The sequence below is a fragment of the Uranotaenia lowii genome, chromosome 3 (genome assembly GCF_029784155.1).
Source record: "Uranotaenia lowii strain MFRU-FL chromosome 3, ASM2978415v1, whole genome shotgun sequence".
Classification (NCBI taxonomy): domain Eukaryota; kingdom Metazoa; phylum Arthropoda; class Insecta; order Diptera; family Culicidae; genus Uranotaenia; species Uranotaenia lowii.
Window position 1 is genome coordinate 201,859,883 of NC_073693.1, and position 13,520 is coordinate 201,873,402.

Below are 13,520 nucleotides of genomic sequence, written 5' to 3' on the forward strand. Positions count from 1 at the left end.
TATATTTTGCGAATTATTATCTTATATGGTCCTAGCACTGCTCTTATGATTTTTGTAAACTCCAATTATGTACCATATAGCCTGAACCGGAGCGTTGCAATGATGTATTCAAATACAAAAATTCATTTTCATTTGTGAGCACGTTTCATTGTCAATTTGGATTTATAAGCACATTGTAGTTAAAACTTCTTTGTGACGTAATGATCTGTCTCTTAAACATATCTCCTAATGACTCTCTGAGAGTCATCGATCGAAGCGTATACTCCTAACAGAATCCAAATTGCTACAATTAGTTTTACTAGAAAAAGAAAGAGAATCGTTACTCAAAATGCACCGAATTGGTAAAGTTACACTTGTTTACCACAAGAGAAAACTATCATCCAAAACATCCAGGGGCTTTTCTTTCCTTCCGTATTGATGAGGGTGAAAATTTTCGAGAAAACCACAACGAAAAATATTTCCTCCAAAACAGCATAGAAAATAAATACTTTGACCAGCGTAATGTTGCCCTGAAAAACAAAAAAAAACATTTAATTTTGTTTCTAGACGCCTTTGAAAAATAAATATTCCGATTCTAAATACAGATTAAGAATTCAAAGCTCAGATTCAGAATTCAGGTTTAAATTTCATACTCCAGATTCAAAACTCTTATCTGAATTGTATAGCCTAAGGCATTTCGAAAGTATATTTTACCCTGAAAACTCCAACTATGAGTAACATTCCTGGAACCATCTTGATGATTGTTGTGATTATGTGGTAGGGCATAAAATAAGCTGTGGAAATGAAATAAAATCAGCAAATAATATTCTATTAGTTCTACTGGACTTACCCAAATGACCGTAGAACTCGCAAACCTGTTTGATTAAAACTTCATCAAACTGCATCCGTGTCTGGGGCGGGGGCGGAGGCTGAGAACCACCTGAACCTGCACCTCCACTTTCGGAGCATTGGAGATTCATCAATTTGAGCAGCTCAATTGTTTCCATCGTATAGTAGAAACAACTGACGATCCACATGAAACCGAAGAAATAACCAAACACTTTGTAGCAATCTTTGGTGCACATTTTTGTATTTTTTTTAACCTTAATCACAACGATCACAAGTTGATTCACAACTTAAGTTTTTCTGTTCTTCAGGCTATAATATGTCAAATTCATTTTGTTTACAAAGTTCATGGAATCTAGCATGCTAGGTGTGGAGCGTGGAGAGCTAAAAATGTTGAACAAATAAATACTAATTGACTCAAATAATTTTCCGGTGTTATCTTCAAGAGTAGATAATCTTCGCACTTGGTGACTTAGTTGCGATTGAATAAGATTTCATCACAATACATTCATAAGTTGCCGAGATGATCCAAATCTGCATGCCAAAATACACTGGAAAGATGAATCAAAGGTATAGTTTTAGTCGAGAAGCAAGAAAATATCACGCATGCAAAGTACAACTAAATTAAAATCATATGTTCGGATTTTCTTTCAATTAACCCAACCAACGAACAATTCGAACCAGCTCTGCCGACATGATAATTCTCCGAAAACTAATGGAAAAATCCATCCAACTGTGAAAAGTGCACATAATTTTCCATCTTCTCGAAGCCACCAAAACAAACCGCGCTGTTGAAAAATCGGTTCACTTATTGCTGGTATAAGCTTGGTACATTTTCCCACCCCTTACCCTTGCTATCTGTCTGTTCCAGATCCCGATACTTACCAACACTCAGAACTAGCACAAATCCCCAGAGGAACATCAGCATCGAGTGGTGCGCTTCATGGAACGAAACGAATATCGATAACCAGCAGCCGAAAAGGAAGATTATATTTACATACAGAAATATCCGAAATATTTTTAGGATACAGCGTTTTTCCTGTGCAAAGAAAGAAAACAATGTTTGGAAAAACAAAAATATCGGTTGGAAGCCTTATCACTAGACCTAAAAAGCTTAAAGTTTATTAAGCACTAGAATTTGTATTGAAAGAATTAAGAAATGTGAAATGTGTTAAATTCTAAGAAAATTACCATCGCAACTCCAATAACCATCAGAAGAGACATGAAACATACCAGGGTCAGCATCAACACCAGTGCTGTATACGTTTCTGCGGAAAGAGACAGAATGTAGAATAATGATGTAGTTTTCGATCGGAATTTTCACGAAATCTGGCCTATGGAGAAAATGAGAAGTGTTCTGTTTATGAAAATCATCAGGCAGTTTTTCCGTAGAACATTCAAAATACCGTCAAACGGGGCATCATGCAACAGCGGGGTTGGATGCAACATTTAGATAACACCACACTGATTCAAATTTTAATTTAATGTAATGAGATAAAGATATCTTTTAATGATTACAACATGATGATGACATAATTTCTAGCATCCTGAGATAGTTTTTTAAAGTTTTTGATTTTCATATAAAATTTAAAAAAATCGAACAATAAATGTACAATTTTCAACATTTTTCGATGCCGTAAATAACTATACCCAGTATGAAGGATTGGCTTGATAATATCACCTACAAACTTTATACTGGTTTCCTCATCCTATATCAACAATATTGATGTAAAAATAGTTTTCGAAAAATCACTCAATTTTTTTAAATACATATTTTTATAATTCAGTTACCAGTGTGGGGTAAAATGCAACAAAATGCAAATCAAAGAAACACCTTGTAAATCTCATATCCAAATGCTGGAATATTATGATTATAATTTTAATGGCATGTGCGGCGGAATGAAAACTAGAGAGAATTTTATTTTATAGAATTTGAAAGAAAGGTGGATAGACAGGCATTAGTGTGCCAATAGGAGAAAGCTTGATAGGTGTTGAAATTTTAGGCTAGAGGGCATGTTGATGAAAAGCTCCCATGAATTGCTCCCGCCTTTGCTCTGCATTAGCTAACTATACATGAGAAACCCAGAAAGAGAAGAAAGAAAGAAGAAGAAAGAAAGAAGGATGCCTGTCTATCCACCTTTCTTTCAAATTCTATAAAATAAAATTCTCTCTAGTTTTCATTCCGCCGCACATGCCATTAAAATTATAATCATACAAATTACGGCGATTAAAATCATATAACAAATGCTGGAATATGATTGTTTTGCATCACGCGTTTGTCAACACTGAAATTTCTTTCATCCAAACATTTTTTTTAATGTTTTCGACTTTTTCAATTTTTAGTTTTATTGTTTTACCCCTAAATGTATGCATCACCCTAATTTTCGGAAAAAATGTGAAAATAAGTTTTCACAAAACAAAAAATCACTGCAAATGGTGTTTTTATGCGTAATGATCTTGAATTCATCGCAAATTTATCAAAAACTATACATTTTCATACGTATTCATAAGATTTCTTATCAAAAACATAGTTTGTTGCAAGTTACCCCATTTTTCGAGGAGGATGAAAATCGCATGTTTTTTGAAAACAAAAAATAACTGAAGAAACCAATAATTTTTCTAACTACGCCAATCTGATGTCCCGTCAACCTTGAAACTTTTAATGCATAAGAGGTATGATTAACTGTGAACATAAAGTTTTTAGAAGCCAATGAAATTGAAAATTGTTGCATGTTGCCCCAGTTGACGGTACTCCTAAAAAAATTCCTTCTGAACTGAAAATATTAGATTGAATAGATATTTTTTGGTCCCATAATCAAACTTGACGAGGTTCTTTGTTTTTTTTTGTCTGAAAGACTAAGCAAACAATTCTATTCAAACAAACAAACAAACCATACAAAAATATTCAATTCAGTACTCAATGTTCAGTTCAATGTCTTTTCAGGGTATTTTTCAATAACTTTTACAAGTGTTTTTTTGCAGTTAAATGTTTGTCGGAATTTAGCTCCTTTTAGCTTTTAAAAGTGTCAAGAAGATGTATGTTTAGAAGTCGCCCTTCTTTGGAGTGGATTTTCCTCATGGACTTCTACACATCCACTTGCACACACAAAGGTTTCGGATATTTTTCTACCAGATAAAGGCTGTGGAAATTACAGAAAAATCTCTAACATCACAAAATTTTATCAAATTTTTACATGGATGTTCCTAATTTTACACGAATGTCATAAATCATAAATATTTACATCAATTAATTTCTTGAATCTTAAACTCTATTTCGTGAAATTGTGGAAGATTTGTTTGGGGTCGTGATTTTTTTCTCGAATGATGTGTTAAAAACCTTTAAAATGTTAATGTTTGTCATAACTTGTAAATCAAACTAATGGAAATCACAGCACCGAACACCGTCACAGTTTTTTTTTTACAGAAAAGGCGAATATTTTTGCTCAAAAACACTGATTTTTATTCGGCAACCTTGTTGAAGTGTTGTACAAGGCGAAATGGCAAAGCAAATTGAGAATCGGGATGGAGCAAAAAACGGTTACTTTATAGGCCATTCTAGGCGGCTACGGGACAACGGGGTCACTAAACTATTATTTAACTACCAGTATCCTACACCCAAAATTCAGCCTCTGTGCCAATGGCGTGTAGTCAATTACATAGCATCATTGGTACAAGAAGATAACGCGATCGGTGCTGATTCGATTTGCTCCCACCGGCATTAATCTCCCAAGTTAACCGAATTGCGTATGTCTGAAAGAAACAAAATAAAAACGCTTTCACGTCCCTCCCTATCGCATCACAAGACGAAGAAGGATGGAAATAAATACCGGCCAACACCAGGCAGCCAGCGAACCGAGCACTGTGCGTATGAATGTAGCAAAAGCAACAACAAAAACATCCTTCTAATTCAATCCCTTCAATCAACCGGCAAACAACCACGGCCGAGCTGTGCGTGTGTATGCAGCAAAAGCAACCAAAAAAAACATTCCTTCAATTCAATTCGCCAGCAGCCAGCGAACCGAGCACTGTACGTGTGTAGCAAAAGCAACAACAAAAATATTCCTACGATTCAATCCGCCGGCAAACAACCACGGCTAAGTTGTGCGTGTGTATGTAGCAAAAGCAACAAGAATATATTCCTTCAATTTACCGGCAAACAAGCACCGGCCAAGCTGCCCGGCTTTAGCAGCTGTGTATATGTAGCGTGTGTATGTAATAGCAGGCAGTCAGCAAAGCACAGTTCTCATTCAATGGGTTTCCCGTTTCCTTCACTCCCGTTCCCTTTCCCGTTTCCTACGCAAGACAAATGAATACCTTGAAAGGAGGCCAAACGCCGGGAAGCCACTGTCGTGCGTTTCTTTTGTGATTGATCGGTGACAGAATGCCTATGACAAATATCCCTCTTCCTGCGTGAAGCTCAAATAGTACACTGGTTAAGATATCGGTCTGACAAGATCATATGGTTGGTGATGTGGGATCGATTCTCCCTACGGGCGCTGTGGTTTATATTTTTATTTTCTTGTTTCTGGGATGAATTATCCAATAGGAACGAAATCCCATAAAATGTTTTTCTTGTTTCGCTTGAATGTAGTGGTCATGCATCATTTTAGTTGGGAGCCGAGTCCTTATGCCAGTTACAGTTTTTCAAACATATCATCTTCGGCACAGTGCACATTTCAGCGCATTATCGGCATAGAGATGTGCTAAATAGGCATTGGATTTTTGCAACCTCTTCTATGGGTGTGCAAGACGGTGCTAGTCGGCCATAGGACCAACCATCGATCACTGTCTGCTCATACCCCAAGCAACCAAAATTCCCATAAAACAGGTACAAAAACGCTTACTCAGCCCCATCATTGATATGAAGTACGTTCTATGCAGCTCAAAACTTAAGTTCTTATTGATACTTTAAAGTTTCAAAACAAGTCTTCATGATCTACTATTCAGATTCCAGCGGCCTTTTAATTCAGCTTTCAAAAATCGTAAAAGAACAAAAAATCTCTCTCTCTATTTCAACTGCACCCTTGGCATCGGTTCATATTTATTATGTTCTGTACATGGTGCTGCCATGATGCCACGCGCCGGATTCCCAACTCGACAAATTGCTCCATTGCTTCTTTCCTACATTTCCTACATAATGGTCACTCAATTACTAAATTACTTATTGAAAAAACTAGCGCGGCTTGGGGATTGAACCCCGACCTTCGTGATGAGAATCGAACGTGCTACCACTAGCGAGCTTAGATGTTGTTCTAACTGAAACTAAAACACAAAGTGGTGATTTGTTTTTGAAAGCACCTTAATGCACTTTTTGTGTCTTACCAAATCCCGTTTTGAGCACGTTTGTGCCCTGTAGCAATTGAAAACAACCGGTAGCAATTGATTTGAAATATGCACATACAAACTTCTTGTAATTATTAGTTATTGAACGGTGGAGACTGTTGATAGTTTAAAATTGAATAAACATAATCGAGAAATAAAAAGAGCTCAAATATCCATTTTTGTCATAACATCCAGTCCCATAATGATCATACCACCTCTTTCTTATTCTCAACTCCTATCTGAACCGCTTCGTGGTGCCAGCTGGGATGCGAGTAAGCTAAGCGGAGATCGGATACCCAACCTGTAAGCGTTGCTAGTCTCTCGAAAAAGGTCTCAGCAATTTTGTTCGTAGATTGTTAACGGCGAATCAACTAAATTAGACGGGGCAAGAAAAGACGCGAGGCGAGAGCAATGACCGGCTGGAGTTCAAAGCTTGCCGATGATAATGTCCATCGGCATTTTGGATTCAAACTCTGGCGAAACAACATAGAACCAAATATAAAGTTTGTTACAATAAAGAAGCCGAAATATTTGTCGCTAATTTTTTTTTTTGGAATTTTGACCCTGATTCATCGCCGTCAATTTGATTTGAATCCCAGTTGATTAGAGTACACTGGATTCTTTTTTTAAACGATCTTATTTTACACGGTTTTATTTTAAACGACTTTTTTTAAACGATTTTCTCGAAATAAGACGATTTTTGAACATGTCAAAAACAGGTTCTACACATTTCCGCTTTTTGTCAAAACCCCTTTTGGGTAGTAAATGGATTCGGACGTTGCTTCCCGACGGAAACATGTGCTGGAATGGCCACTAAGAGACTCTGTGGAAGTTCCGGAACAAGCGTGGCTTAAAACCAAAAACAAAGCAATCCAAAACAAATCTTTGAGCTTTCCGGTTTCACTCAAATCACTTCGGATTGGTCTACCTGCTTGGAAATGATCGATTTACAGTCCAAGTTGGCCACTATACTCAAAATAAGCGATGAATGTTGCCCGGATGTTTCGAACTATTTTTACACGATTTCCTTTTTTGCACGAATACAACAATCGTTTAAAAAAAGAATCCAGTGTAATTTGCAGAAGAAGGACGTGCGGCTGAGTCCGTGCCGATCTGCTGATTTTAAGTCAGCCAGTCGGCCATGATGGAACCGCCTGGAAACTACCGATTACGACATGGAGCAGTCGGTAGGACAGTCGGTAAAAAATAATTGGGAGATTAAAAAATGTAAGAGTTGAAGAAAATTAAAGGTTGAATTAAAATAAATTTTAAAATCAAATAGTGAAACAAAAAATAACAAGAAAGAATTGCAAAATCGAATAATTCGTATAGAAAATGAGAAGATTTTTTATTGAGAAAAATAAATGTTTTTAAAAACTCTATTATGGGGTTCAGCGGGGGGTTGGACAGGACATCAAACGATCGGAAGACTGATATACAATGGATTGTGGGTTCAAGCCAGCCGGAGTATCTCGACAAATTTAGAATCATCAGTAGGTTCAACTGGCAACAAGGTCAATACTGTTGTTATGTAATTTTTTGCTACTTTTAATCAACCATTTTTTCATGAATTTCTGACTTTTTAATTCGTTGTTTTGTGTTAATGTTATTATTACTGTGCGTGTTTGGCTCAACATAGTTTGGATTAACTGATTTGAACTTTCAAAGTGTGCAAATTCCGGGTAGTGTTTTTCTTCCGGAGCAGTGATTTTCGTTTCGCTTTGACAAACTTGTTATTATTCTCCGTTCCGGAAGCGACATCTGACGGAAAACTTTGAAAGTTCACTGTTGTGCTTCTCAACTTTTTCACTGCTGGTTGCATATCTACCGGGCGATTATGGCGAAAGCATGCTCGAATTGTTGCAACACAATCAGCGGGATCGAATACATGACCTGTCGTGGCATTTGCGGAAAAGAATTTCACCTTACTTGTGTTGGCGTTACCAATGCTGCTGCCCGAAGTTTAAAATCACTCTCGAAAAATGCATTTTGGATGTGTGATGACTGTGCCGGGCTTTTTGAGAGTGCTCACTTTCGCAGCCTTGCTTTTGCGCCACCTCCCGAGCAGCCAGGAATAGCTCAGTTGACAGAAGCCGTTCCTGAACTTCGTTCAGAGATAAAGCAAATTTGCAGTAAACCGTCAGCTACACCAATGCCAACACTAACGCCTGTCCGTCCTGACTATCGCCAAGCGCTGAAAAGATTACGACCCTCTGATGCACCGATTAGTGGACCTTGCAGATTGGGAGACCGATGTCGTATCGGTTCCCATGTGCAACAATGAAAATGATAACCTCTTTTCGCTATACATCTCGCGCATCAAACCGGATGTAAACGAAGACAGTGTCTCAACAATGGTTAAGGCAAACCTTCAGACGGATGACGCTCAGGTGGTGAAGCTTGTACCCAAAGGCACCGATACGAGCACGTTGCGTTTCGTGTCATTCAAAGTAGGCCTTGATCCTGAGCTTAAGGATAAGGCTTTGGACCCTGAAACTTGGCCAAATGGACTTAGTTTTCGAGAGTTCATCAACTATGACAGGAGCAATCAGTTTCGCGGTCGTATTTAAAGATGGAAATTTGCTGTTTGGACACCTGGGACGCACTAAAACTAGCACTATGGAGGCCCCGGAGCCCTTCGTCACAGTCGCGCAAGTTCATCCGTAAAACCCGTCGGAAGAATCAGCACTGAGCCCGGAGGATACAAATAGGCAACATCCGTTGGCTAGAGCTGCCGAACATTTTTGGATCGGGTAAATATAAAATGATAAGCCAAGAAACAACATTCCTCATGCGAGCCTCTATTCTAGACACACGACATCCTGTGTGAAACCGTGGTGAAACTGGAGGTGATTGGGAGGTGTCAAAGAACAACCGAAGGAGCAATCTAAAGCGCACCCTGACTCCAAATAGGGTGAGTACGGCAACGCGATTGAAAAAGGCAATTGGGCTGATTGAACGTGTTTATTATAGGGTTTTTTTTGGGAGCTGAAATTTTTCGTGGCAATTGGTGCGATCAGAACTTCTTCCGGAGTCAGCGGCTGCAGGAGCTGATGCCATTCTTCGCCGGTGATGATGATCTATCGCCTGCTGCCAGTGATGCTCAACGGTTGTTGGTCATCGGATGACATATTGGTCGCCGTGAAGAAAAGGTGAAGAAGAAATAAGAAAAAGAGCATGTCAGTACTAGCGCTAGTCAGAAAAAAAAGAAGCTTGAGTAAAGTGAGAAGAAAGTAAGAGACATGCGAGCAGGAAGAAGAAGAGGCAGTAAAGTAAGAAGAAAATAAGAAGCAGGAAGAATAAGCAGCGGTACAGAAAGAAGAAGAGAAGAGGCGGGATGGAAGAAGAGTAGAGGCAGAATGGAAGAAGAAGGAGAAAACGATGAAATTATTGTAGAGGAGAAGAGAAGGAGAAATAAGCATGTAGTAAGAAGAAGAAGGAAAAGAGGCATGCAGGCAATATACTTATAAGCAACATATTTTAATTTGGTTTTGTTTTGTGGCATAATTTTATGAATGTTAGTGATTTGTGTTTCTTCCCCCATTGCTAGCCGGGAGTGAAGCAAAAGAACTTCAAAAATCTATCTTGTCACCGCTACTGTTTCTAATCGTAATGGATGAGATCTTGACTGGATTAATCCACTGTGCCCCGAACCGATGATTGCCGTGGAATCCTTCACCAATGGAGCAATTGAACAACCTTGACCTGGCTGACGATATTGTTTTGCTCGCCCAAACACAACCGGTTATGCAGAGCAAACTCGACGACCTCACCGAAAGCTCCAAGGCAGCAGGTCTTAAAGTCAATTTCGGAAAGATCAAGTCAATGGAGATCAACACAGCAACAGGTTGAGTAAGTGGACTGCTTCCAGTATTTTGGTAGTTAGATAACGCCTGATGGTGGTACCAGAAAAGACGTCGAAACTCGGATAAGAAATACCCGTGATTTTCCCTTGTGGGGCAGACCACAAGGCAACTAATAGACTACTAATAGACCGCTTGGCTTACTAATGTGTGGTGGTAGATGCAACTCTATCTGTATCTACCGCTCCATAGTAGTAGGCCCGTGAGGAACAAAAATTTGATATGTGATGATATGCTTCTAAATAAATTCTACCCGCTCATTTTCAACACCTTTCATTTCATCTAACCTTCTATCCACCTATATGAAAAAAAATTCAAAATCCTTAGATGTCCCTACTAAAAAGGACATCACTTTTCACCGCTAGGCTGATAAATTAAATCTACAAATATAAATTACGGTGATTAATTCTTCATACATGTCAATAAAGTCAACTCAGATAATTCTTCTAGTTTCAAGGTCGCAACTTGGGAAAGTGAAGTGTATCTTGAAAGCCAGAAAACGCCAAAAAGGATATCAAAATCCGGATCAGGAAGGTCAGACTTGCGGTTGCAAGTTTCCGAGGCATCTGGGAGCGTTTGATATCTCTACTAACGAAAGTCCGAATTTTCAGCTCAAATGTCAAATCCGTGTTGCGGTACGGGAGTTAAAGATTGTGGGCTTGCGATGACAACGAGTAGATTGTAAAAATTTGTAAATCGTTTCGCATGTTGACTTGGAGAGCCACTGGAAACTGGAGATGAAAAGGGGATATGCCCGAAATGAGGCCGTTGATTGTAATCCAAATGGACATCGAGAAAAAAATATGCCTAGGTAAAGAAACAGAAATACGAACTGTTGCAAGCACCTTAACTAGCAACAAGTGAAGACGCTGACTGATCACTGGAGATCCTTATTTAAGCCCTCTGAGTTGTTTGACCTGTGGTTTGATCCTTGAGTTTATAAAAAGTAAAATGTTGTAAAACCGTGCCCGAATTCGTTCAATCATGAGAAGAATATCAAAAACTGTTAAAAAAAAATCTTCCTTATTTTTTTGTTACCTAGCAATTCAGATCATATCTACTTTCTATTGTTCTTTTTGGTTATGAATAATGTGAAACATGCGCTTTCCAAATTTTCAACAATAAAAATAACACTGCACAAAGTATTCGTCGTGAAAAAAATGTGTTGGCACCATAAAAACCCCACCCTCCCAAACCACCTTGACTGTGCTCGATTTTCAAGCGCCAAAACCATCTCAAGTGTTTTCCTTTGCCTCGAACAATCTCCGTAATGAATGTACACATATTCCTGCGGAAAACTTACTCTTGTTACAAATTTCCCTCGGAAAGGATCCTGCAGCTAAGTCACTGCTGCTGTTGCCACCATCGCAGTTATCGCGGGTAATTTTTTCACTCACTTTGTCCGCCCCAACTGCGATGCTGATTGCACAGAAAGTGTTGCAACATGCATAAAAGTAGCACAGAAATTTGAATGTTGCACTCGAACACATTTTAATCGTCCTTCCCCAGCCACACTTTTGCGAACTACAGTTTTCCTCTACTGGCTGGTGCGAAAGTTGGATGTCTAGGGAAAACTGAAAAACCCCATCGTCAAATTTGTAACCGAAATCATTTAGTGGTTTGTTGCGGAGGGTGAAAATTCAGACGATGATTTTACATTACTTTTTTGCTTTGCTTTACACTGCTTGTTTAAAGTTTTTGAAAAACCAATCCACCAATTAGCTTGAATCTAGATCCGAAATTATCGCAAGAGCACTGTATCGAAAGTGGAAACCTAGAAATGATGATTCCATCGAATTTCACTCATTCATTCGGCAGGGTAGCAACAGAACGTCGGGGTAGACCACCAATTGATTCCAGATAATTTACCGCGAGCGCGATTGTTTGCTTTGAAAACAAAAACATGCCATAAAGTTGGTGCGAATTATTGATGTCGAATCTCTGATGGAGGAAAGATTTCTTTGAATCAAACCGGAAGCATTGCACGTGGATCTCTTTTGGAGAAAAAGCAGGAAGGGAAACTGAGGGTAATACGCCTACGTTTATAAGAATATTTTATAACTCGTAAGAATGCAATCCAGTTAATTCGACGTGCGGGGTGACAATGGGCTAAAAACGAAGTTTTAGAAATGCTTTCCAAATAACTCCCGTTATTCCACTCACTTTAAAAGTAACAATGCAACAAGAATTGTTCACAAATAACAAAGGTGTAAATGTGCAAAATATTATTGAAATATATCAGAGGGGAGGGCGACTGTGTGTCCAAGTTGTTGCAGTAGGGGAGATGAGGGCATAATGGGCACCTTAAGGAAAATGCTTATTTAACCATAGAGAACAGCTGTAATATGTGAATTACATCATTGTTTCGTTTTCCGACACTCAAATAGTCTATTGTCTAATTGGATGAAACTTGAAAAAGTAGATAAAAACGTTTAAAGATGCATTTTAAAAAATTTTGCCGAAAGCTGAAAACCAGTCACTGTAGAGGCATAATGAGAAACCCCCCGAGGCAGTATGAGCACCATTAATGAAGGCATAATGAGCATTTTCTGCCGGGAATCTAGCAGCGAATTCGACTCGATGAAGTCAATTGAGTAATAGAGCTACAGCTTAACTTGTATCGTCTGACGATTTGGCCTATTGGTTAGATCTTATCAGTGGTTAGATGTCGGAGAGATAATCAGTAGGCTCGAGTTCGATTCCTGGTGGAGGTGATTTTTTTTTCTTCATTTATCATTTATGATCATGATTGCACTAAACGGTGAGGCGTAGATTCATCAAACAAAGCAATAACAAAATAATCTAGGTCTGTTTGTAGAATTCAAAGAATTAACACATGTTCAAACATTATGTTTCTGGTGTTTGACGGATGATGCTTTGATGCTATTAGCCGTGTAATGTAACAATAAAAAAAATCAATCATGAATGGTATGTGCAAAAAAAAAATCCCCTCGAACAGGAATCGAACTCGAGTCTACTGATTACCTCTCCGACATCTAACCAATAGGCCAAATCGTCAGACGATACAAGTTAAGCTGAAGCTCTATTATTCAGTTGACTTCATCGAGTTGAATTCGCTGCTGGATTCTCCGGCAGAAAATGCTCAATATGCCTTCATTGAAAGTGCTCTGTTCGCCTCTAGTGAACAAATTAAAGTAAAAACGCGTTTTACAATTGATTAAAGTGAAAAATCAAAAATTTTATGATGCTGAAAATTTAGAAACAATGTGTAGATCATGTTGCAGTGCGTACATTTCAGATCAAGATGATTTAAAGGCCATAAAAGCTTATTTGGTGGTGCTCAAAAATTATAATATTTTCGTCACTTGAGAACCTAGCTGGTTATTATTTAATATTCCTGTAAATATGAAAAGGATATTTCTTTTTTGGTGAAAAATTAATACTATAGGCAGGGGTGTTATACTCCTCAAAACAGCACAATGTGTTCTAAAAGCACAATGTGAACGCAAGCTTTCTAGAACTGCGCGCACGGCGATAGAATATCTACTG

The 13,520-nt window shown here is 38.4% G+C and overlaps 2 protein-coding genes across 2 annotated transcripts in view; one reads left to right on the top strand and one right to left on the bottom strand.

Annotated features, from left to right (window-relative positions):
- Positions 1-11,550, bottom strand: LOC129758085 (uncharacterized). The gene is made up of 7 exons (XM_055755530.1): positions 11,314-11,550; positions 2,017-2,093; positions 1,711-1,864; positions 830-1,376; positions 694-773; positions 362-509; positions 1-298 (listed from the first exon to the last, which is right to left on the bottom strand). The coding sequence occupies exons 4-7, from the start codon at positions 1,062-1,064 to the stop codon at positions 213-215; spliced, it is 549 nt and encodes a 182-aa protein (XP_055611505.1). The 5' UTR covers positions 1,065-1,376; positions 1,711-1,864; positions 2,017-2,093; positions 11,314-11,550; the 3' UTR covers positions 1-212.
- LOC129753006 (uncharacterized) overlaps positions 10,770-13,520 on the top strand; it is a 17,931-nt gene continuing 15,180 nt past the window's right edge. The window contains exon 1 of the mRNA XM_055748797.1: positions 10,770-10,821. Within this exon, the coding sequence (XP_055604772.1) occupies positions 10,770-10,821 (52 nt within the window). The remainder of the gene's footprint in view (positions 10,822-13,520) is intronic.